Genomic DNA, 26,402 nt, shown 5'->3' on the forward strand with positions numbered 1-26,402 from the left:
AGGTGAGTCACAGCTTCCCTATCTGGTATAATATCTGCAGGTGCAGTGCCCTTCTGCATTGCACCATAGGTCACACCCAGTTTCTCATGCAAAGAGTTCCAGCGGACCATTATCATGCCATGTTTAACATGGATTTCATCCATCCACCGCTGCAACCTCCCTGCTCTGGACCCTTTCCTATTCTACAGTGAGGGGAACACACAACAGATATTGTCCAAAACAGCAAATGTGCCAAACTCTGTCAAGTGGGTTAAGCCCACCCAGATTTACCACCAACTTCAGATGGCACTACAGTGACACTTGGGGAACAACTACATCGCACTCGTCTCCAACTGTCTCCTACCCAAGTCACAATTTCCAACCTCTGCTCCCCACAATCAGCTGTGTCACATATTATATTTACATGTCCATCACACCCAGCCATCACATATGAGCAGTCCACATATTCAAGCTCAAATTCCCATTTTTCCCCAGTGCCCCCTGGCAGGTGGGGCAGGGGGAGGGGGAGGGGAGGGGTGGAAGGGGTGAGTGACATTGTAGACCTTGTTAATATGTGGTAAGTGCAGTGTTTCCTTAACCTGGAGATGCTTTTTGATCTTTCTGTTCATACTAATGGGCTAATGTGTTCACTCGTGATTTTTGGCTGAGTGTAGCAAAAGTGAAGATTATCATATCACTAATTCGTGTATGTGTTTTATTTGTTGACGATAGTGTTCCTACAGCCTTTTCCCAATATCCCACCAATGATTCAAATCCTGCCATCTGCTTTACCTACTGAAGTATACCAAGATGGAATAACTCCATTTGCTATAATACGTCTGCTAACATAAATTCCAGTCTTTTTGTACTCTGCTGTCTTTCACATTCTTAATATTTATGGTATACCACATATACATGAGAGCTCCAAATTCTTTTCCAAACTGTGTTTCTGAATCTTATTATTCAGTGTATAATTTACATGTTGGTAATGGTAACATTATACATAGTTTATGTAGAAACATTTTACTTAATGAAAAATTCTAAATTTATAATTCATGTAAATCATATGCAAAAACAACAAGTCTGCAATCGCAAGTATTTGTTTTCCTCAATGAATGGTTTCAATCGTAATGATCATCTTCAGATTGATCTAAAACAGAATTATTATTATTATTTTCGATTATTCCCATTTAAGAGAGCGTTTGAACTTGAATTCCTTTATGATGATTGTTTATGTTTTTTCTGAGCCCAAATTTTCTTCATGTGTTCACTGTGTTGTTTCTTTCGCTCCGTTGTCCATTTGCATCCTGGTCTCTTCTGTGTTGTGGTGTCAAATTTATGTTTTTTGATGATGTTCCTGAATTCAGTTCTATTTTCTGCATCGTTTACTGTTATGTGTGCTTGTCTGAGGTCCTCTTCAACTTCTTTTATCCATTTTGTTTTTCCCTTGCCTGAGTTGATGACTTTAAGAATTTGCTTTGAAATTCTGTTTTCATTCATCCTGTGGATATGTCCGTAGAACTGCATTCTTCTTTTCCTTATTGTATCCGTAATCTTGTCTGTGTATTTATATAATTCTGATGTTGGTCTCTTCCTCCAGATTCCTTGCTCTTGTATCGGGCCATAAATTTTCCCGAGAATTTTCCTTTCTTGTTTCTCTATTTCTTTGATCTTAGTTTGCCCACCTATTTGTGTTGTTTCAGATGCATACAGTGCCTCCGGAAGTACGACAGTGTTGTAGTGCCTCAATTTTGCGTTAATGGATATGGACTTTTTGTTATAATAGTTCCACATGAGTTTATATGCTTTCTGTAGTTTTTTTATTCTTTCCTCATTGGCCTTTAGGTTGATCCCTGCTGGCTGGATGATTTCTCCCAGGTACTTAAAATGTGGTACTTGTACGATTTTCCCATGGGTTGTCACAATAGGCAATTTGTCTTGTGGCACTCTTTCTATGTACTGGATTTTCTCATATGAGATTTGCAGGCCAGTTCTTTGTGCAATTTCGTGTAACTCCTCTATGGCGTTAGTGGCTTCTTTTCTATTATTTGTGAGGATTGCAAGGTCATTCGCAAAAGCTAAAAACTTCACATTGAATCTATTATCTTTTCTAATGCCAATTTGGATTCCTTTGACTTCTTTTTCCCATGTCCTGATAATTTTTTCAAGAATGATATTGAAGAGTAATGGTGAAAGTCCGTCACCCTGTCACACTCCAGTTTGGATTTCAAATGGTTCCGAGATATCCCCCATAAATTTAACCTTGGAGACTGTGTCAGTTAATGTTTCCCGAATGATTGCTCTTGTCTTTCTGTCAATGCTGAATTCTTCCAGTGTCTTGCAGAGCGCTACTCTGTCTATTGAGTCGTAGGCCTTTTAAAATCTACAAAAGTAACCACTGTGTTTCAGGTGTTTCTCATCTGGAGAATCATTTTCAGATTCCAGATCTGCTCTATGCATGATCGTCCCTTGCGAAAACCAGCCTGGTATTCTCCTATTTGTGGGTCAGCTTGTTCTTCTAATCTATTCATGAGAACTTTTGATAGGATTTTATATCTAAAACAGAATGTGTATATTTATGAATAAATTATGAAATGTTATCACCAGTACAAGTAGTACTGTGATTCACACTGTCTGAGGAGATGCTACCAAACTTACCCGTGTTCTTAAAGTTAACAAAAGAGTCAATTAAAATATATGGTCATTTTGGCATTGTCACATGGTATAAAAATATGATAAAATCGTGTTATGAATATAATAGAGGGAAACATTCCATGTGGGAAAAGTATATCTAAAAACAAAGATGATGTGACTTACCAAACGAAAGTGCTGGCAGGTCGATAGACACACACAAACAAACACAAACATACACACAAAATTAAAGCTTTCGCAACCAACGGTTGCTTCGTCAGGAAAGAGGGAAGGAGAGGTGAAGATGAAAGGATGTGGGTTTTAAGGGAGAGAGTAAGGAGTCATTCCAATCCCGGGAGCAGAGAGACTTAACTTAGGGGGAAAAAAGGACAGCTATACACTCGTACACACACACATATCCATCTGCACATAAACAGACACAAGCAGACATTTGTAAAGGCATACGCGCGCGCACGCGCACGCGCGCGTGTGTGTGTGTGTGTGAGAGAGAGAGAGAGAGAGAGAGAGAGAGAGAGAGAGAGAGAGAGAGAGAGAGAGAGAGAGAGACTGTCATCTATTGCTGACAAAGTCTTTAATGGCTGAAAGCTTTAATTGTGAAAGTCTTTTTGTTGTGCCTATCTGCGACTCAGCATCTCCACTATATGGTGAGTAGCAGCTTTCCTTTTCATAATATTGTTACATTCCATCCTGGATTTTCCACTGTTTGACTGGATAGCCTCTTTTATCCCAGCCATATACATTCAGAATACTTTAATCATGCAAAATCAACTATGTGCTTTTTCACAATAACAAACAAAGGAAAATCCAGGATAGAATGTAACAATATTAGAGAAGGACAGTTGCTACTCACCATATAGTGGAGATGCTGAGTTGTGATAGGCACAACAAAAAACCAGTAAGGATTTACAAGCTAAGCTGTAACCACTGTGCTGCATTCTATGTAGGCATGACAACCAACAAGCTGTCTGTCCACATGAATGGCCACCGACAAACTGTGGTCAAAAAAAAAGTGGATCACCCTGTTGCTGATCTTGCTGCCAAACATGATATCTCTCATCTCAATGACTGCTTCACAGCCTGTGCCATATGGATCCTTCCCACCAACACCAGCTTTTCTGAATTGTGGGAACTTTCCCTGCAATACATCCTACATTCCCGCAACCCTTCTGGCCTCAACCTTTGTTTGTGGTATCGATAGCAATGATGCCATGGTGTATAAAAGTTCTTAGGTTGGCACTACCATGAGGCACCGATGACAGCGCCTTCTAGCCGGTGCTGTGGAGCTCTACGAGCTCTGCAACAGATTCTGCCCATTTGCATTTGATCAAGAGCAGATGGCCGGGACACTTAGCTTCAGCCTGAGACTGTGCTCATCTGTACAAGTTATGTATGCCTCTGTACATATATTCAGGCTCCAGTAAACCACTTTTACTTACGTGCAGTACCGACGTATTTTCCCTGCTCCTCCTCCTTCCCACACGCCGCCTTCCAGGCAGGACACAAAATCGTTAGTCACTGTCCTCACCCATCCAGCCCCCTCCCTGTTCCCATTCCAGCACAGCACATCCAGTCTTTACATAATAATTTATAATGTGAATTTCTCTCTGGGGTCCTCCAGTTGACAAGTTTCTGTGTAACGTGTTCAAATCCCCTGATGATGACATGGTAGTAAGATGAATCAGGTAATGATACCTGTAGTGTCACCTGAGGCTGAAATACAGTAAAGAAATAAACTTGATTGCCAAATATGTATAAATATTTTCAACCATTCCCATCTTTTACATTGTTACTAACAACGAAACTCCTTAGGCTTTCTCAGTGATACAGTAACATGTAGAGTAATATGGTCTCCTGTTGGTTCTTCATACCATCCTCGTATGATAATTTGACTGTGTGACACAATGTCTTCTTCAGGTGGTCCCTGAGACTGGTCCTTGTGTGGATCTGGTCCAGTATTTATGTCTGGATGGTGCTAAGCACTCCATTTTCTGTCCAAGCCATGTCAGGCACTCCATCACCTGCCACAGGTTACTCTAGTTGTCCTCTCTTGCCGCTGGTGCTCTCACCACCATCCACACCATGCTTGGCCATCCTCTGGTGTCATGGCATTTATCTGATGCATCATATTTGGTCCGCAACATGTTAGGCACTCTGTCTGTGGCTCACACCAAGAGGGCGTCTCTCATTGTCCTCTCCTGCCGCTGCTGCTCTTATTGCTCTCCACACCCAGCATGGCCATCCTCTAGTGTTGTCCCCTTCTGCTGTTTTGTTTCATCTCCACACTGCACCAGGCATTCTACCCACTGATTGCTGTGGGTTTGGCCACCCTCTGTCTGCCTTCGGCATTGTGTGTGAAGTCTCACCTGTTGGAGCAGGTCTCCTGTGTTGTACTTTCCACTGAGCACTCCAGGTGTTCTATCTCCTCTGCGAGAACAGTCAGATGTTCAGTCCTTTGTTGATTACTGTTTGGCCTGTCTAGTGGCGTGTCATCTCCAGTCTATAGTGTTTGCGCTCTGTCCAAGGGCTGTTTTATCAGTCTCCACTGCCATTCCTATTTCTCATGGAATCTGGATATTGTCTCCATTGTGTCTTCAGGGACTCAAGAGCAGGATTCCAGGTGTTGCTGAGCTTGTATCCAGTGTCACAGTTCGTGAGATTTTCCCTTACCTTGATACTGATGGCTTCTTTCATGACACTGTCCCAGTATCTCGGGGTCTGCGGTACAGTCTTGGTGTCATTGTAGTTCACTCAGTGACTGAGTTCTAGACAATGCTCCACAACTGCTGATTTGGTTGCATGTCTAAGTCTGGTATGGTTCTCTTGTTCTTTATACCTGCTGTCCCCCATCCTGGTGGTCTGGCCAATGTATGACATCCCACACTGGCATGGTATGTTGTAAATACTTCGCTTCTGTAGCCCCAGGTCATCCTTTACATTTCCCTACAGTGACCCAATTTTAGTGGATAACAAAATGCACTTTTGATGTTGCATTTAAAGAGAATTCTGCTGATTTTGGCAGAGACAGTTCAGATATGGCAGAGATGCCACCTTCTTTGTCTCTTCTTGTGTGGCAGGGGGAAGTGCCATCTGAATATCTCTGGAAGAGTATCCATTTTTGCAGATCACTGATTTTAAGTTTTCTACTTCAACCACCAAAGTGTCAGGATATGAAACTGTCTGTACCCGATGGACTAGAGTTTTGAGCACTCCATTGTTCTGTACTGGATGTTGGCAACTGTTGGCTTGTAGATTTAAGTCAGTGTGAGTACATTTGTGGAACACGCTACACCCAAGGACTGTGAGTAGTCCATCCTTCTCCACTCCCATGGTGAATTTTATATTAGGATGGTGTGAATGCAGATGTTGCAGGAAATCATCGAGCTTCTATCTGTCATGGGGCTGTATGACGAAGGTGCCATCCACATACCTAAACAAGCATTTGGATTGATATGTGGCCGACATAAGTGCCCCTCTTCAAATCTTCCCATAAGTAGGTCGGCCATCATTTGTGATAGTGCGCTGCCCATCAGCACCCACTCTGCTTGCTCATAAAATTGACCGCATTATAGGACGTACCCCAAGGTCAATATGTGCCTGAGCATGTCCAGGAGAGTCCCATCGAACTCTTCTCCAATATGACTGAGTGAACCATTCAGTGGAACCTGGGTGAACAGGAACATCACATTGAAACTGACCATAATGTCAGAGTCCACAATGTGTAGCTGTCTAAGATGTAAGAAGTCCTTTGAGGTCAAAATGTGGTGTACACATTTATCCTCACAAGTAGACATCTTCTTCAGGTACCCTGCGGGTCTCTTGTTGGACCTCTTCAGAAGGAAGTGTGTTGGCCGCTTGCTCAACTACATTGATGAAGGCAGCAACGGCCATGTTTCTGGGTGTCATTGCAAAACTTAGACTCTTTCTGAGAACATTTAAAGTGGTCTTGTCAAATTCTAACCACTGAGGTTGACCACCATATGAGTATCCCCATTTTTATTAGCCTTGTTGTTGAGGCAATCAAACTTACCTAATTGGCAGGCTGTTGATTTCTTGCTATTGCATTCTCCTAGAACAGGGCTGGCGAAACGCTGCACAATGTGCAGACGTGCAGGAGTGCTGCACATGTGTGACAGTGAGCGACAGCGACATCTGTTATTAGACATGTGTCCTAAATGAACGGCGGCTGCTCCATTTCCCTGTTTATGTGGTACAAGCAAGAGCGCAACATACCCAGTCTTGTTTACCCCTGGTGACCGTAACCTTAACAGAGAAGTACTGAGAAATGGCACGCACTGAGGAAAAGCAAAGGATGAGAGATCGATGTTCTCAGTTGTTTAAAAATGACTGGGAACTGCAATTATTTTTGTAGCCGTTGGTGAAAACTCACAATGTTTGCTGTGCCACCGAATTATGGGTGGCCAGCGTAAGTTTTCAATTGAAGGACACTACAATACATATCACAAAGATGAGTGTAGTGTACTCAACAGTGAAGAACGGCAAGCAAAATTAAATGTCCTTAAGAAAATGGATGAGACACATCAACTCTATTTTACTGCATGTCAAAGTAACTGATACTTCTTGAACTCTTAGTTTCTTGTGTTACATTTATGTCTATTTTACTGTACGCTGTACAATGTACTGTTTTCAATTTTCCAGTTGACCACACTAAATCTCCACTGCGAGCAAGTTTTAAAATCGCATTAAGAATTACACAAACTGGGAAACTCTTTTCCGAAGGAGAGTTTGTGAAAGGGTGTCTGATTGATGCTGCAGAACTTGTGTGTCCCACGAACGTTAGCAGGTTTCAAGAAATCAGTCTATCCAAACAAACAGTGACAAGACATATCAGTGCTATGGCCGGCAATGTGCACAGGCAGCTAATAAATAAGGCTAAACACTTTGTTGCTTTCTCTGTTGCGCTCGATGAAGCAGCAGATCTTACAGAGACAGTCCAGCTTGTGATATACACTCCTGGAAATGGAAAAAAGAACACATTGACACCGGTGTGTCAGACCCACCATACTTGCTCCGGACACTGCGAGAGGGCTGTACAAGCAATGATCACACGCATGGCGCAGCGGACACACCAGGAACCGCGGTGTTGGCCGTCGAATGGCACTAGCTGCGCAGCATTTGTGCACCGCCGCCGTCAGTGTCAGCCAGTTTGCCGTGGCATACGGAGCTCCATCGCAGTCTTTAACACTGGTAGCATGCCGCGACAGCGTGGACGTGAACCGTATGTGCAGTTGACGGACTTTGAGCGAGGGCGTATAGTGGGCATGCGGGAGGCCGGGTGGACGTACCGCCGAATTGCTCAACACGTGGGGCGTGAGGTCTCCACAGTACATCGATGTTGTTGCCAGTGGTGGCGGAAGGTGCACATGCCCGTCGACCTGGGACCGGACTGCAGCGACGCACGGATGCACGCCAAGACCGTAGGGGACCGCACCGCCACTTCCCAGCAAATTAGGGACACTGTTGCTCCTGGGGTATCGGCGAGGACCATTCGCAACCGTCTCCATGAAGCTGTGCTACGGTCCCGCACACCGTTAGGCCGTCTTCCGCTCACGCCCCAACATCGTGCAGCCCGCCTCCAGTGGTGTCGCGACAGGCGTGAATGGAGGGATGAATGGAGACGTGTCGTCTTCAGCTATGAGAGTCGCTTCTGCCTTGGTGCCAATGATGGTCGTATGCGTGTTTGGCGCTGTGCAGGTGAGCGCCACAATCAGGACTGCATACTACCGAGGCACACAGGGCCAACACCCGGCATCATGGTGTGGGGAGCGATCTCCTACACTGGCCGTACACCACTAGTGATCGTCGAGGGGACACTGAATAGTGCACGGTACATCCAATCCGTCATCGAACCCATCGTTCTACCATTCCTAGACCGGCAAGGGAACTTGCTGTTCCAACAGGACAATGCACGTCCTCATGTATCCCATGCCACCCAACGTGCTCTAGAAGGTGTAAGTCAACTACCCTGGCCAGCAAGATCTCCGGATCTGTCCCCCATTGAGCATGTTTGGGACTGGATGAAGCGTCGTCTCACGCGGTCTGCACGTCCAGCACGAACGCTGGTCCAACTGAGGCGCCAGGTGGAAATGGCATGGCAAGCCGTTCCACAGGACTACATCCAGCATCTCTACGATCGTCTCCATGGGAGAATAGCAGCCTGCATTGCTGCGAAAGGTGGATATACACTGTACTAGTGCCGACATTGTGCATGCTCTGTTGCCTGTGTCTATGTGCCTGTGGTTCTGTCAGTGTGATCATGTGATGTATCTGACCCCAGGAATGTGTCAATAAAGTTTCCCCTTCCTGGGACAATGAATTCACGGTGTTCTTATTTCAATTTCCAGGAGTGTACATACGAGGTGTCGATAACACACTTTGTGTAACAGAGGACGTTTTGGACTTAGTACCTGTGAAAGAGACTACTACAGGTGCGGACTTACTACAAGCTGTCGAGCAAGTGATTGATGGTGTCGGTATGGACTGGAATCGGTTAGTCACAGTGACCACAGATGGAGCACCATCAATGCAAGGCCATCAGAGAGGACTCATAGCATGGATGCGCAAAAAGCTAGGGCGCACAGATGAGACATTGTATGGAATTCACTGCATTCTGCATCGAGAGGCACTTTGTGCAAAATCAGTAACGTTAGGAAATGTCATGCAAATTGTTGTGCGTACTGTAAACTATCTGAAGACACATTGGCTTATGCATCACCAGTTTCGGCGGTTCTTGGAGGAAGTAGGAGCAGAGTACGGCGACATACCTTACTATACCGAAGTACGCTGGCTCAGCCGAGGTAAAATGCTGAAAATATTTTTTGATTTACATTTGGTCATAGTAACATTCTTACATGAGAAGGGAAAAAGTGAACCTATGTTAGAAGACCTTGGTTGGATATCAGACCTTGCATTTCTCATGGACATTACATCTCACATGAACAGCCTGAACGTCAGTTTGCAAGGTGAAAATAATTTAATTTCAGACATGTTGGAAAAAGTAAATGTCTTTGAAAGTAAGCTTGCACTTTGGGAGAGCCAGCTTTCGACAGAAAACACTGCACATTTCCTGACTCTTGGACTGGTCCATGGAAGTGCTAGATTTCAAGAATATGTGTCAATAATTGTAAAAATTAAGGAACAATTTCGAGCATGATCTGCAGGTGTTCGAGTTTGTCTCCTGTCATTCGTCTCTTTGCTCGATCGTTCTCGTCGTCAGTTGAAGATGCTCCGAATGATCTACAGATGGAACTGATCGACTTACAGTGCAATACAAGACTGAAGGACAAGTTCTTTGCAGTGCAAAGTACAAAAGAATTCTACGAAAATTTTTCACAACAAGAATTTCCACACCTGCACCGAGAAGCCGTGAGAGTTATGTCCATGTTCAGGTCAACATATGTTTGTGAAAGATTTTTCTTGGTGATGGAAATGAATAAATCAAGGTTTCGATCACGCGTAAGTGATGAAAATCTTCGCAACTGCTTGCGTTTGTCAATGAGCCGTGCTTTTGTGCCCCATATTAACTATATCATTTCTCATGACCAGTGATAAACACGTTTGGATTTATTCCTTTCATAATTAAAAATTATTGTTTACTAACTGTGCATTATTGCCTCATTCTGCTCCATGTTACATTATTATCAGGAAAATTGGTCATTAAACTGATTGTTCTAATGTATACTTACATTTAGGGTTTTTTTTAATGTGTGAAGGGATACACTCAGCTATAGCCAATAAAACATAACATTCATCTAACTGTCGGTTATTATGCAGATTTCAGACGGAACTAATGAAAGACATAGCGATAATGGTATTGAAATAACAGGTGATCATCGAGAGGTCGAGAGGTCTGCGGTTATCATTCTGTTCAGTGATTATGTGGGTGTAACTGAGGGTACCGAGAATTAGTTATAGGAAACCTTGCATTAGTTTAATGTTATTTGAAATCATGAATAAGGTACGTTGGAAGTCGCTAAGTGTTCTCTTTCTTAAATATTACATCAAAAATATTACGCGTATTTACCGTCAGTCAAGCTGCCGATATAAAAACCCACAGTTGTTAACTGTATTACTTGTCTTACTGGGTCAAACTGTTAACATAGAAGTAGACGTCTCAATGGGTAGACTGTGACAGTATTTTAAATGTTTAATACGTGAAATACTTCCCATGGTTGTCTTGCAAGCTGTGGAAAGAGCACCAGAATGTGCCGGTACAGAGTATCCCAGCAAGTGGATAAAGCGACATTTGTGCGTAGAAACATGCACTACATGAATGCTGACAGCTGTGGCGTGCACGCTGTGACCCGGAAGTTGCAAGTGTGCAGGAGCACCGCACACGTGCGGAATTTCTGGCCGGACCTGTCCTAGAACTATGAGGCACCATTAACCTGGTCCCATCTTGACTAGTTAAGGAAGTTGCTCCAGAATGATGGAAAAACAACAACTCACCAGATGTCACATGTACTTAATGGCACATTTTGAACACCCTATCCCTTACCACTGTGAGGTTCACTTGGTGTTTGATTCTGTTCATCGCACTGAAATTGACAAGGCACTTGATCCTAGCAAATGCCAGTGTGGGACGTCATACATCAGCCAGACCACCAGGACACTAGACAACAGGTATAAAGAACATCAGAGGCATAACAGACTTAGAGAGGCAACCAAGTCAGCAATAGTGGAGCACTGTCTATAACTACAATGACATCAAGATTGTGGCACAGACAGGCAGTTGGAGCACCTGTGGCAAGGGAGGGCAACTAAAGCCACCTCTGGCAGTCGCGGACCATGAACGGTGTGTTTAACATGACATGGACTGAAAATGGAGGACCACCTAGCACCATAAAGGCATAAGTACTGGACCCATCCACCCAGACACCACTCTCAGAGAACACCTGAAGAAGACAGCTAGTCACACCATCGAAATATTGTGTGAGAACAATGTGAACAATCGACAGAAGAACGAATTATTCAACATGTCAACAACGAAACTGCTCTGAACATTAACATTTCATAAAAACTTCCACTAGTCTTTAAATAGGCACAGTGGATAATGTGACAGCGAGTCTTCATTGAGCACTTGCAAGATAATGTTCTTGGAACCTCAGAGAATTTAGTTTAGACTGTGTGGAGTTTATGTAAGGTGCTTACCACAAGCTGGTCTGTATACTACAATCATAATATAACTTGGCACTATTCTGGAAACAGGAAAATCTTGGAAGCCAAATTAGTTTGGGCTGGTACGGATTTTATCTGCCCACTGTCAACATTAGCTAGGAAACAATAACAGCACATCACATCATTGTAAATCCAGTGTCAATTCCAGAGTGCTGCCTGCACTTTGAGAAGGAGGTGAGGCTTGTCCACCACCCTGCTAACCCTCCCAGCCCTCTCCGTGCTCACCATATAACATGCCACATGTTAGGCAAGAATCATGTGTTTGTTTGTTGTTGTTGTGGTCTTCAGTCCTGAGACTGGTTTGATGCAGCTCTCCATGCTACTCTATCCTGTGCAAGCTTCTTCATCTCCCTCTGAATCTGCTTAGTGTATTCATCTCTTGGTCTCCCTCTACGACTTTTACCCTCCACGCTGCCCTCCAATACTAAATTGGTGATCCCTTGATGCCTCAGAACATGTCCTACCAACCGATCCCTTCTTCTAGTCAAGTTGTGCCACAAACTCCTCTTCTCCCCAATCCTATTCAGTACCTCCTCATTAGTTATGTGATCTACCCATCTAATCTTCAGCATTCTTCTGTAGCACCACATTTCGAAAGCTTCTATTCTCTTCTTGTCCAAACTAGTTATCGTCCATGTTTCACTACAATACATGGCTACACTCCATACATATACTTTCAGAAATGACTTCCTGACACTCAAATCTATACTCGACGTTAACAAATTTCTGTTCTTCAGAAACACTTTTCTTGCCATTGCCAGTCTACATTTTATATCCTCTCTACTTCAACCATCATCAGTTATTTTGCTCCCCAAATAGCTTAACTCCTTTACTACTTTAAGTGTCTCATTTTCTAACCTAATTACCTCAGCATCACCCAACTTAATTCGACTACATTCCATTATCCTCGTTTTGCTTTTGTTGATGTTCATCTTATATCCTCTTTTCAAGACACTGTCCATTCCGTTCAACTGCTCTTCCAAGTCCTTTGCTGTCTCTGACAGAATTACAATGTCATCGGCAAACCTCAAAGTTTTTATTTCTTCTCCATGGATTTTAATACCTACTCCAAATTTTTCTTTTGTTTCCTTTAGTGCTTGCTCAATATACAGATTGAACAACATCAGGGAGAGGCTACAACCCTGTCTCACTCCCTTCCCAACCACTGCTTCCCTTTCATGTCCCTCAACTCTTATAACTGCCATCTGGTTTCTGTACAAATTGTTAATAGCCTATCGCCCCCTGTATTTTACCCCTGCCACCTTCAGAATTTGAAAGAGAGTATTCCAGTCAACATTGTCAAAAGCTTTCTCTAAGTCTACAAATGCTAGAAATGTAGGTTTGCCTTTTCTTAATCTAGCTTCTAAAATAAGTCGTAAGGTCAGTATTGCCTCAAGTATTCCCATATTTCTACGGAATCCAAACTGATCTTCCCGGAGGTCGGCTTCTACCAGCTTTTCCATTCACTGTAAAGAATTCGTGTTAGTATTTTGCAGCTGTGACTTATTAAAATGATAGTTCGGTAATTTTCACATCTGTCAATGCCTGCTTTCTTTGGAATTGGAATTATTGTATTCTTCCTGAAGTCTGAGGGTATTTCTCCTGTGTCATACATTTTGCTCACCAGATGGTAGAGTTTTGTCAGGATTGGCTCTCCCAAGGCTGTCAGCAGTTCTGATGGAATGTTGTCTACTCCCGGGGCCTTCTTTCAACTTAGATCTTTCAGTGCTCTATCAAACTCTTCACGCACTATCATATCTCCCATTTCATCTTCATCTACATCCTCTTCCATTTCCATGATATTGTCCTCAAGTACATCGGCCTTGTATAGACCCTCTATATACTCCTTCCACCTTTCTGCCTTCCCTTCTTTGCTTAGAACTGGGTTCCCATCTGAGCTCTTGATATTCATACAAATGGTTCTCTTTTCTCCAAAAGTCTCTTTAATTTTCCTGTAGGCAGTATCTATCTTACCCCAAGTGAGATAAGCCTTTACATCCTTACATTTGTCCTCTAGCCATGTCTGCTTAGCCTTTTTGCACTTCCTGTCGATCTCATGTTTGAGACGTTTGTATTCCTTTTTGCCTGCTTCATTTACTGCATTTTTATATTTTCTCCTTTCAGCAATTAAATTCAATATTTCTTCTGTCACCCAAGGATTTCTACTAGCCCTTGTCTTTTTACCTACTTGATCCTCTGCTGCCTTCACTACTTCATCCCTCAATGCTACCCATTCTTCTTCTACTGTATTTCTTTCCCCCATTCTTGTCAATTGTTCCCTTATGCTCTCCCTGAAACTCTGTACAACCTCTGGTTTAGTTAGTTTATCCAGGTCCCATCTCCTTAAATTCCCACCTTTTTGCAGTTTCTTCAGTTTTAATCTACAGTTCATAACCAATATATTGTGGTCAGAGTCCACATCTGCCCCTGGAAATGTCTTACAGTTTAAAACTTGGTTCCTAAATCTCTGTCTTACCATTATATAATCTATCTGATACCTTTAAATATCTCCAGGATTCTTTCATGTATACAACCTTCTTTTATGATTCTTGAACCAAGTGTTAGCTATGATTAAGTTATGCTCTGTGCAAAATTCCACCAGGCAGCTTCATTCTTTCATTTCTTACCTCCAATCCATATTCACCTACCACGTTTCCTTCTCTCCCTTTTCCTACTCTCGAATTCCAGTCACCCATCACTATTAAATTTTCGTCTCCCTTCACTATCTGAATAATTTCTTTTATTTAATCATACATTTCTTCAATTTCTTCGTCATCTGCAGAGCTAGTTGGCATATAGACTTGTACTACTGTTGTAGGCGTGGGCTTCGTGTCTATCTTGGCCACAACAATGCGTTTCCTGTGCTGTTTGTAGTAGCTTACTCGCATTCCTATTGTTTTATTCATTATTAAACCTACTCCTGCGTTACCCCTATTTGATTTTGTATTTATAACCCTGTATTCACCTGACCAAAAGTCTTGTTCCTCCTGCCACCGAACTTCTCTAATTCCTACTATATCCAAGTTTAACCTATCCATTTCCCTTTTTAAATTTTCTAACCTACCTGCCTGATTAAGGGATCTGACATTCCATGCTCCGACCCGCAGAACGCCAGTTTTCTTTTTCCTGATAACGACATCCTCCTGAGTAGTCCCCACCTGGAGATCTGAATGGGGGACTATTTTACGTCCAGAATATTTTACCCAAGAGGACACCATCATCATTTATCCACACAGTAAAGTTGCATGCCCTCGGGAAAAATTATGGCCGTAGTTTCCCCTTGCTTTCAGCCGTTCGCAGTACCAGCACAGCAAGGCCGTTTTGGTTAGTGTTACAGATCAGTCAATTATCCAGACTGTTGCCCCTGCAACTACTGAAAAGGCTGCTGCCCCTCTTCAGGAACCATACATTTGTCTGGCCTCTCAACAGATACCCCTCCATTGTGGTTGCACCTACGGTACGGCTATCTGTATCGCTGAGGCACGCAAGCCTCCCCACCAACGGCAAGGTCTATGGTTCATGGGGGGAATCGTGCTTATGCTCCCAGTATTTTCCCTGATAGGAGACCCAAAATATTTTGTGCAAACAGTATTACATATTGTTTCCAAAACAAATGTTGAGGGCCTACACTTTTATCATCTACAGTCTCACCTTTCTTGCCTAAAATTGTTCCAAGTACCTATCTAGTAATCAAATGAACAAGGGAGAAGACATCTGTCAAAGTATTTTAAGGTCATTAGCTTTACAACTTTATTAGTTTTCAAGCAATGACACAGGAGCATAGATGCATTGGTACTGTGAGCTGTAGTTGAGTGTTGCCTTATACCTTGAAAGGAAACCTTTTGAATGACCTGATCATAGAACTAAGAAACATGTCCACAAAAACAAAGTCTGTCTACATCTATATTTTCATCTATACTCTGAATGCCATTTTACTGTTTGTGGGGCTTTGTACTTCTAGTACTACTACGTGCCCTCTGCCCTCCTCCTTCGCCAATCCATGTGCAATGCTGCATATGGGAGGAATGGCTTGGCAAACCTCCATCTGAGCTCCAATTTCTCTGATTTTCTAACTATGGTCATATTGTAAGACTTATGTGGGTGGAAACAACATACTGCCCAATGCTTCCCAGAACAGACTCTCTCAGAATTTTAAAACTAAACCTCTCCAAGATGCATGACACCTCTGCCACTGGAGTTTGCTGAACACCTATGTATGGCTCATGCACCAACTAAAGGATCTCATGACAAAATATACCATTCTTTGCTGGATCATCTTAATCTCTTCCACTAACCCAGTCTTGTAAGGGGTCTATGCTGATGAGCAATATTCAAGAATCCATTGGACAAGTGTTCCATAAGGTATTATTTCATGGATGAATTTAATATCTTTAATATTCTTCGAATTATTCTCAGCCTGACATCTGCTTTTCCAAAAACTTGTTTTATGTGGTCATTTCACTTCATAGTGTGTTAGATGGCTGCTACTACTAGGTTTCTTACAGAAGTAACTGTTCAATCAAACAGAATTGGATTTCTTGGCCTATTTATGCACAATATGTTACATTCATCTGTCTTCAGGGTCAGCAGCCATTCCCTGCAGTAACCATAAATATTCTGCTGGTCTTCCCACAATTTATTACAGTCTACTGGCATTGCTTTCTTCCTATAGACAATGGCATCATTTGTGAACAGCCTTTGCAAGCTCTCCCTGTTTTCCACTAGATCATTTATATATGTACTGTAAACAGTAACAGCCTTATCACACTTCCTTGGCGTACCTCTAAAAGTAATTTTAAATCAGTTTATTTTCTCGCATTATAAGTGCGTAATGTGTTAGGTTTTATCTGCAAGGAAATCCTGAATCCAATCACAAATTTCGTCTTATACTCAATACACTGGTATCTTTTTCACTGAAGGACAGCGAGGAACTGCATCAAATACCTTCCTCAAGTCAAGAAACTCTGGACCTCAAGGACAAACAGAGTGAGCTGAGTTTTGCAAGATCTCTGTGTATGACATGCATGTTGTTTTTATAGATGAGATTTTCACTGTCCAGAAACAACATAATATATCAGTGTGAAACATGTTCCATAGTTCTACAACAGACTGACAGTAGTGATATAGACCTGTAATGACCTGCATCTGTCCTATGACCTTTCTTAAAAATGGGTGCAGCCTACAGCCTTTTCCATCCACAACGTATCCTTCATTGCTCCAGTCCTGTATGATAAACTACTGATAGAATGAGAAGATGGTTGGTTTGTGGGATTTCAGGGACCACACTGCTATGGTCATCAGTCCCAGAATGAGAAGAGCTGAGTGGGAGAGACAATAGTATAATGACAAAGTAATTGGTCATTATGATTTGAGCTACCTGGGCAAATAACAAGGATATATTGCAAAGCTGTCCTAAATGCAATCCCTCAATATGAAGTGAGTGACTGGGCACACAAACTGGGTACAGTCAGATAAAAAAAAAAGTGCAATGCTGATTATTTGTTTTGCTCAAGGGGGGTTTCTGGTATGTGTCAGTCTTTAGAATGCCCAAATAAAATCATTTTTGTTTTTAAGTTGCATAATTTTGAATAAAATTCTCAAGTTTCTGATACCTACATCTGCCATCATGAAGATGAGAATTCCATGCAAATGCATGTTTTTAATGGCTCATTGAACATAGCTCAAACTCAGGGCTCACCCATTTTCTTAATTTCTGATTCCAAATAAATATACTTCTTCTGTGTACATTTTTATCTTTCTGGGGCTTAAAAACATGCATAATTCATATACATGGCATTATTAGTTTAATTGTGCATATAATATACATTATTTCCAGATTAAATGCATATTTTAACAGTTTTGAGTAGACACCTGTTTTTCAGTTTTTATGATTCTTGTTTTTGTTTTAGGAATGAGGAATGAAGAAAGAAAAGAGGGGAGGGAGAGGGAAGCTAAGAATCTCACAAGAGGCTGCTTTCCCAGAATTTTACCAACACCTGCATGCAGATTTATTCATCCACAACAACCATTGGCAAATTGTTGATTTCATGACAATGGAAATTTAGCCTTCTAAGTCAGGAACCGCAGCTGAGGCAACAATGACACAGCTGCAGAGCAGTGTTGTGGAATTTCAACAAATCTCACTAACAACTTGTCTTTTGTAAACATTACAAAATTTATTTTGTATAATTAATTAAATAAGAATGCTAGTTGTTTTTTTAATCATATCCATGGAACTAGTAGATCCTTTATTACTTCAGATAAAATGTACTAAAAAGTTCAAGTTGAACAGCATGTCGCATATATGTCACCTATGGCGAGAATGTGAAAAACAAAATAACCTGCAGCACACCAAATCCAGGCATTTATTACTACTCCCACACATATGGCATTGAAAAATAATTTTTATATGGATTTGTGTGATGCTTTTGCCGGAGAAGCCCAACTCTAAAGGCTTTTTTGGAGGAGTATATAACAAAAGATGTCCCTTGTCCCTCATTATTGAGGAAAAATTATGTTCTAAGATCTTATTGTCAGGTAGGTCTATGTAATGTATTTTCCAAAATAAATTTAATTTTGTGTAAAAATAAATGAAAACTATTTTCACATACATAAAAATACTTGTTATTTTACCAACCAGGTACAGTATAAAATTTGTGAGGACTTGGAAACTCAAACATATATACATCTGTAAATGAAACAACTGATCCTATGGAGCACTATGTTGCTAATGTAATTATAGGAAAATTAACTTAAGATGGACTCGGTCAAACCCATCTAGTGTGTTGTAAAGTACTGCAACATGCAAATAACTCCACAACTACTAGTTTGTTTGATGATAGATTGTCTAAGTTTTAATCGAATATTGTAACTGAATAAGATATTAAATAACTGCTTTACTCTCATTTAAATCTCTAGTTTTATAAGTCATTTTCTGAGAAAATGCTGCTTACATTTTAGGTGTCTGAGACCAAATAACATAAATAAAAACAGAGTTATTTTGCTGTTAAGTGATGCTGCTCCCTACACACTGTAGGCTATATTTTTCCTGTATGTATCAGAGATGCACAAGCAGCATTTGAATGCAAAAATATGCAGTAGAATTTAATTAACATTAAGACAAACTTCTCAAAATTGCCCTGTACAATAACAAAATCAGAAGTTATTTTGCTGTTAAGTGATGCTGCTCCCTACACACTGCAGGCTATATTTTTCCTGTATGTATCAGAGATGCACAAGCAGCATTTGAATGCAAAAATATGCAGTAGGATTTAATTAACATTAAGACAAACTTCTCAAAATTGCCCTGTACAATAACAAAATCAGAAGCCACTGTCTGCTACCAGTAGACTCAATGTCAATTGCTGAAGAATTCCAGACATTCACCTACAACTACATGGATACTCTTCAAATCACACTTAAGTGCCTGGCAGAGGGGTCATCGAACCACCTTCACAATAATTCTCTGTTATTCCACTCTCCAACAGTACACAGGAAAAATGAAGACCTCTATCTTTCTGTGCCGGCTTTGATTTCCCTATTTTATTATGATGATCATTTCTCCCTATGTAGGTCATCCTAAACATAATATTTTCACATAAGGAGGAGAAAGTTGGTGATTTCCTGCTGCAAAAGGCTTTGTTTTCATGATGTCAACCCCAAATTCTGTATCATTTCCATGACACACTCTCCCCTATTTCTCAATAACACAAAACGTGTTACACTTCTTTGAACTTTCTCAATGTTCTCCGTTAATCCTATATGGTAAGATTCCACACTGCACAACAGTATTCCTAAACAGGATGGACAAACGTAGAATAGGCAGTCTCTTTACTGGATCTGTTGCACCTTCTGAGTGTTCTGCCAATAAAATGCCGTCTTTGGTTCACCTTCCCCACAACATTTTCTGTGTGATCTTTCCAATTTAAGTTGATCACAATTGTAATTTCTAGATATATAGTTGAATTTATGGCCTTTAGATTTGTCTGATTTATCATGTAACCAAATTTTAATGGATACCTTTTAGAACTCTTGTGGATGATCTCACTCTTTTCATTATTTAGGGTTAACTGCCAATTTTCCCACCATACAGATAACTTTTCTAACTTTTTTGCAATTTATTTTGATTTTCTGAGGACTTTACTAGACAACAAGTGACAGTATCATCTGCAAACAACCTAAGACAGCTGCTCAGAATGTCTCCTAAAATTGTTGATATAGACAAGGAACAGCAGAGAGCCTATAACACTACCTTGGGGAATGCCAGAAATCACTTCTGTTTTACTCGATGACTTTCCACCAATGACCTTCCATCAACTACTATGAACTATGACCTCTCTGACGGGATATCATGAATCCAGTCGCATAACTGAGATGATATTTCATAAGTACGCAGTTTAATTAGAAGCTTCTTGTGAAGTATGGTGTCAAAAGCCTTTTCTGGAAATCTAGAAATACAGAATCAATTTGAAATCCCTAGTCAATGGCACTCAACATTTCATGTAAATAAAGAATTTCACAAGAATGATGTTTTCTAAATCCATGCTGACTGTGTGTCAATAGACGATTCTCTTTGAGATAATTCTTAATGTTCAAACATATATGTTCCAAAATCCTTTGCATATCAATGTTAATGATATGGGCCCGTAATTAGTGGATTACCCCTATTGCCTTTCTTGACTGTTGGTGTGACCTATGCAGCTTTCCAGTCTTTGGGTATGGGTCTTATGTTGAGCGAGTGGTTGTACATGATTGTTAAGTACAGAGCTATTGCATCAGCATACTCTGAAAGGAACCTAATTGGTATAAAATATGGACTGGAAGACTTGCTTTTATTAAATGATTTGAGTTGCTTTGCTGCTCTGAGGATATCTACTTCTAAGTTGGCAGATGTTCTTGATTCCAATTCTGGAATATTTACTTCGTCTTCTTTGCTGAAGAAATTTCAGAAGACCGTGTACAGTAATTCTGCTTTAGCAGCTCTGTCATCGATAGTTTTTCCACTGCTATAATGCAGGGAGAGCACTGATTGCATTTTGCTGCTAGCATACTGTACATACAACCAGAATCTCTTTGGATTTTCAGGCTGCTTTCATGACAAAGTTTCATTATGGAAACTACTACAAGCATCTCTCACTGAAGTCCAAATTAAATTTCGAGCTTCAGCAAAATATTGCCAATCTTGGGGATTTTGCATTTGTTTAAATTTGGCATGCTTTTTTTTGTTGTTGTTTCTGCAGCAGTGTTCTGGCCTGTTTTGTGTGCCATGGGGCATCAGTTCTGTCTTTTGTTAATTTATTTGGTATAAATTTCTCAGTTGCCGTTGCTATTTTTTTGAATTCAAGCCACATCTGGTCCACTCTTACATTGTTAATTTGAAAGGAGCAGAGATTGTCTCTCAGGGAGGTGTGAAGTGAATTTTTATCTGCTTCTTTTTGAATAGATATTTTTTTATTTATTTTTGGTGGATTTGGGAGTTAAAGCATTCAGTCTCGCAACAACAACCGTGTTCACTAGCCCCTGTATCTGTTTTGATGCATATTATCATCCCAGGATTATTATATAAGAGGTCAAGTATGTTTTCGCAACCATTTACTAATCCAGTGGGCTCATGAACTAACTGCTCAAAATACTTTTCAGAGAATGCATTTAGCACAATTTTGGATGATGTTTTATGTGTACTTCCTGATTTAAACACGTATATCCACCAATTTATTGAGGATAAATTGATGTCACCACCAACTATAATTGCACGAGTGGAGTACGTGTTTGAAAACAGGCTCATGTTTTCTTTGAACCTTGCAGCATTTGTATCATCTAAGTTGAGAGGTCAGTAAAAGAATCAAATTACTATTTTATTCTGGTTGCCAAGAATGACCTGCACCCATACTAACTCTCAGGAACTATCTATTTCAATTTCACTACAAGATAAACTACTGCTAACAGCAACAAACATGCCACATGTATTAATCCTATCCTTTCTGAACTCCATTAGCTCTTTCATAAATATTTCAGCTGAACTTACCTCCAGCTTTAGCCAGCTTTCAGTGCCTCAAACAATTTGAGTATCAGTGCCAGCTACGACAATTTACAACTGTTATCAAGATTGTTCCTAGACCTATGATCTTCCTGTGTTCAACCTTCACCCTTTGAGAATGAAGCCCCTTTTTTGTTTCCCTGAGACCCTCCAACCTGAAAAACCAGACAGTCCATCCCACACAGCCACGCTACCCATGTAGCCACCTCCTGCATGTAATGACTCCTGACCTATTTACTGAAACCTGAAACCCCACCATCTTACAGTGAAAGTCAAGTAGTCTGCAGCCTATATCGTCGCAGAACCATCTGAGCCTCTGATACAGATCTTCCACTTGGCTCTGTACCAGAGGTCCGCAATCAGTCCTGTCAACTATGCTTGAAATGGTGTGCTCTGGGTTTCATCTCGCAAACAAACTGACATCCTTTACCACTTCTGGTAGACACTCAAAACCAGAGATAATCTCACCCAATTCAAAGTGACACTGATGTGAGCCACCACCTGCAGTTGACTGCTCTCCCGTGCTCTTCACGGCATCAAGAAAAACCCATTCCACATTTGGAATGACTCCAACCGGTATGCAACAGAGTGCACATTGGCTTTCTTCTCCTTCTTGGCAGCCATGTTGCTAAGTGGGACTCATAACGCATCTAACATTGAAACTGCCAACTTCGAATGACCCTACCCTCTACAACTGCCTGGATATTGCAGGCTGAATGGTTTCCTCTGACACAAAACAAAGACAAGCGACTGCATCTGGCTGAGGGACAGTGTCTGCCACAGACAGCATCTAGAACCTGTTTGTCAGACTAACCCAGGACGCCTTATGTTCAGCCGCCCGGCAAGTCTTTCACAGCCTACCACTCCCCGAGGCGACCTCCAACTCGACCACGGGTGAGGGGTCAACCTCAGTGCAAGCAGTAACTGGGATGAGTAACTGGACGGCTACTGGTGAAGGCCAATTGGCAGACTCTGGATCGTGCTGGACATCCATTGAATTCCCATGGCTGGCCCACACCAATGATGCCCATCCACTGCAGCCTCAGGCTTTGTAACTGAAGCCAGCATAGCCTGGGGATGAGAGCTCACATCTGCACGCAGCAATCACAGTCCCTATCCATGCTAAAGATGGAAATATGGTGGAAAACTACACTACACAGACAAACACAGGACTATTGACATGCACTGTGGAACACTGATGAAAATGCAATAAACGTGTTTAAATCATTCTCTCCTGATTACGAACTTGTAATATGTCACAAAATCAGTTTACTTTCTGACACAAACAAAAACGTGAGAACTATGTCCATTAAATATTAAAGTAATATGCAGAAATTAAAAAAAACTGAACTACCAAAGCACAAAGATGAACAATATAATTTGCTTCTAGTTAGGAACTCGTAAAATGTCAAAAAATCTCGTACTTCCGTGTAGCTGTTGTTTATTGACAGGCAGCTACTGTCCGACTGACTGACTGACTAATGCCACTGAGTAATCACTAGTCATGTCCATGAGAAAGTGGGAATAGATACAAAGAACAAATGGGACAGCATCATAAACAATAACCCGGACAATAGATTCTTTTGTTCAGTGAAGAAGGTATTTTGTGGTGAAAGAATGAAAGAAGAATTTGACCTGACACCGTCACAAATATGCCCATTCAAATTTGTGATGCAGGAAGGTCATTTCTGCTTACAAAAATATTTTGACTGATACCACCACAGAAAAAATTTTGAAATGTTTCTACGTTGATAACTGTGCAAAAAGGGAAGTGAATTAATAAATTGGCAACAAAAATGATAGTGCATGTTTTAATGTAGTTTTCACTTGATCATGCACGTACGGTTGTTCGATAGTACATGAATGCATGCATATTTTGGGATTTTATAGTGCATGGAATACTCATCTTTCTACTGACTGGGGTCCGACACAGTGTTCTGCGTACATACGCAAGGCAGCAGCATTTTGAACCTCCTGCAGGAGTGCTAAAATGATGTGTGCACAAGGAGGCAGATTGTGCAGCTTCTGGCAGCCCTACACAGGACAAATAGTTTGCACTGTCACCGAGAATTGTGTCAAGCACACATATCACATGAGATAGGAGGAGGCTGAGAAGTCACATGTGACTGAATAGTCAAGAGAACAGACACAAAATACAGTGTGAAACAATGAGGATGTTGTACCATGAATCTTCGTATGGGAACTTGATCACAAAGGTAAGAGCCAATATCAGAATAATCTGTAACAGTTTTAATTGAGATCAGGGGTACACCCACATTAAGACACGGGACAAGCTTTGGTCCTTGAGCACAGCATACATCGATGATTGATATTTGCAGGGAAGTAGCAGCGGCCATTTCAAATTAGGTACCACAAGATAGCACTGTGCTCCACAAGTGACAGTTGCCACAGGCTGCCTGACTCAAAATCTTGTGTTATTTCAGGGTTCCAGATGGTGCTGCCTTGCCTGTATAAGTGCAATACTGAGCCAACCCCAGCAGCCAGTAGCTTCACTCACAGAGCTAGACAGTGCAAGTAATATTCAGAATATACCAACAAATATGAAAGAATGTGATGACATATTGGTTGAAGAGAGAAGGTTATTACTTCAAAATACGATCAAGACAGAAACAAATGGAAATCTGGAATCAAATTCCACACTCATAGCAGAAACATTGGGAAGATGCCCTAACACCAACAGAAATTTATGTCTTCTTCCTTGACACAAAACTGTCAAATATTCATGAGACTGGAGCTTCAACAATACTGGATGTCATTATTTTGAACCATTTTGTACTTTCACTGATTTCATTCCCACTGACTCTATCCATTTCGTTTCAGCAAATTTAGCTCAACTGATTCAGAGAAAAATTGAGAGAATTTGTCTCTGAATTTTTTGTCGTACAACGCAAATGGATAAAACTAATAGCAAAACTGTTTAGAATTACTTACCTTGGCGGTGTCAGTATCTGGACATATTACATGCTGGTAGTTGATGTTGACATAATCTGTACCACTGCATATAGTTAGTGACTTTTCTTCCACATCATCACCATGTTTTCCACGTAATTGTGACAGCAGTTTCTGATCCTTTGAGACAGAAAAGGGACATACATGTCAATCTAAATTCAAAATGAGACACGTAATTGTTTCACAATGTCGGATTATACATGTTGCAACATGATATGGAAAGAAAGTCTACAACTGTATACAACAGCCCCTGCAATTGAGAACAGTTTTGTGAATCTCTGATCCTACAAATATACACCAATCACCCTAAAAATTATGACTACTGCCCATTATGAGATTGAATGCAGCCTGGAGGCATTGCAGTCATGTGTCACAGTAAGAAAAGCATATAAGTGGAGTGGAGCTGAATGGGAAAATGTATCATCAACAATACAGGCCTCAAATGGGGAAATCCATTGACAAAAAGATAGATTGCGATGATGTGGCACCTGGAAGTGAGCATACTGGAAACAGCAAAGGTGGTTGGCTCTTCACATGCTATTGTTGTGAGCATTATAGAAAGTCGTTGAAGGGAGGGGGACCCACAAGTAGGTGACAAGAAACTGGACATCAACACATCATCAAATAATGTGGACATCAAAGGCTTTCTCACTCTGTAAAGCAGATTATGTGGCGATCTGTGGCAGATCTGATGACAGAAAACAATGCTAGTGCAGGCACAAGCATTTTGAAGTACACAATGCAGTATACACTGTTGAACATGGGGCTCTGCAGCAGACATACCTCTAAGCATTCCCATGGTAACCAACTGACATTGTTATTTATGACTGCAGTGGACATGTGGGCATGGATGCTGTACTGTGGATTAATGTAGGCTGGTTGGATGAATTACATATTTTGTTACTCCAGGTCGATGGCATGTCTGGATGTACTTCAGTGGGGGCAGTGTAATATGTTGGGGGAACATTCATCTGTGCTTGTGTGAGACCTGCTGCAGACCATTTGCATCTCTTCTTGCTTGATTTAGTCTCTCTCTCTCTTTTAATGAGACAAGGACAAAGGATAGCTTGGCACACTCCACAGAAAACATTGTCCAAGTTCTCTAAACCCACTACTCCCAGTAGCCAGTAGTCTACAAGGGTCATGGTCATCCAGAAATTGAGTTTCACTGGGTATTTTGTCTTTTTTTTAAAAAAAGAAAAGAAAAGAAAACCTAGTTACATGGAAAACTTTACTGACAATAAATACTGCAATGACTGAATTATTCTTCACCATAATGTTTGTATTCCTGTGTCGTATAAATCTGGCTCGTGGGAATGGAACCAGTGTGTGACAGTTGGATTTAGTTTTTGTCATTATGAAAGTGGTGTCCAAAGGACAGGAATTTTTTGAGGTGCAAGGAAAGACAGAAATTGCTGGGAGCAACATCAGAACTGTACAGCCAATGATCAAACAGCTCTCAGCTAAACTCTTTTAAAACTGTTGTCGTCCAGAGTACAATGGGCAATGCAGATCTCATTGCCCATGAGGATCCTGTTGAGAAACTTGTCACTGTCATCATGGTACTGTT

The 26,402-nt window shown here is 41.2% G+C and overlaps 1 protein-coding gene across 3 annotated transcripts in view; it reads right to left on the reverse strand.

Annotated features, from left to right (window-relative positions):
- The window catches only part of LOC126412277 (1-phosphatidylinositol 4,5-bisphosphate phosphodiesterase-like), a 613,130-nt gene that overhangs the window by 403,165 nt on the left and 183,563 nt on the right, over positions 1–26,402 (reverse strand). For all 3 annotated transcript variants that reach the window (XM_050081785.1, XM_050081786.1, XM_050081784.1), the window contains exon 4: positions 24,815–24,952. In XM_050081785.1, coding sequence (XP_049937742.1) covers positions 24,815–24,952 — 138 coding nt within the window. The remainder of the gene's footprint in view (positions 1–24,814; positions 24,953–26,402) is intronic.

This window comes from Schistocerca serialis, chromosome 7, assembly GCF_023864345.2.
Source record: "Schistocerca serialis cubense isolate TAMUIC-IGC-003099 chromosome 7, iqSchSeri2.2, whole genome shotgun sequence".
Classification (NCBI taxonomy): domain Eukaryota; kingdom Metazoa; phylum Arthropoda; class Insecta; order Orthoptera; family Acrididae; genus Schistocerca; species Schistocerca serialis.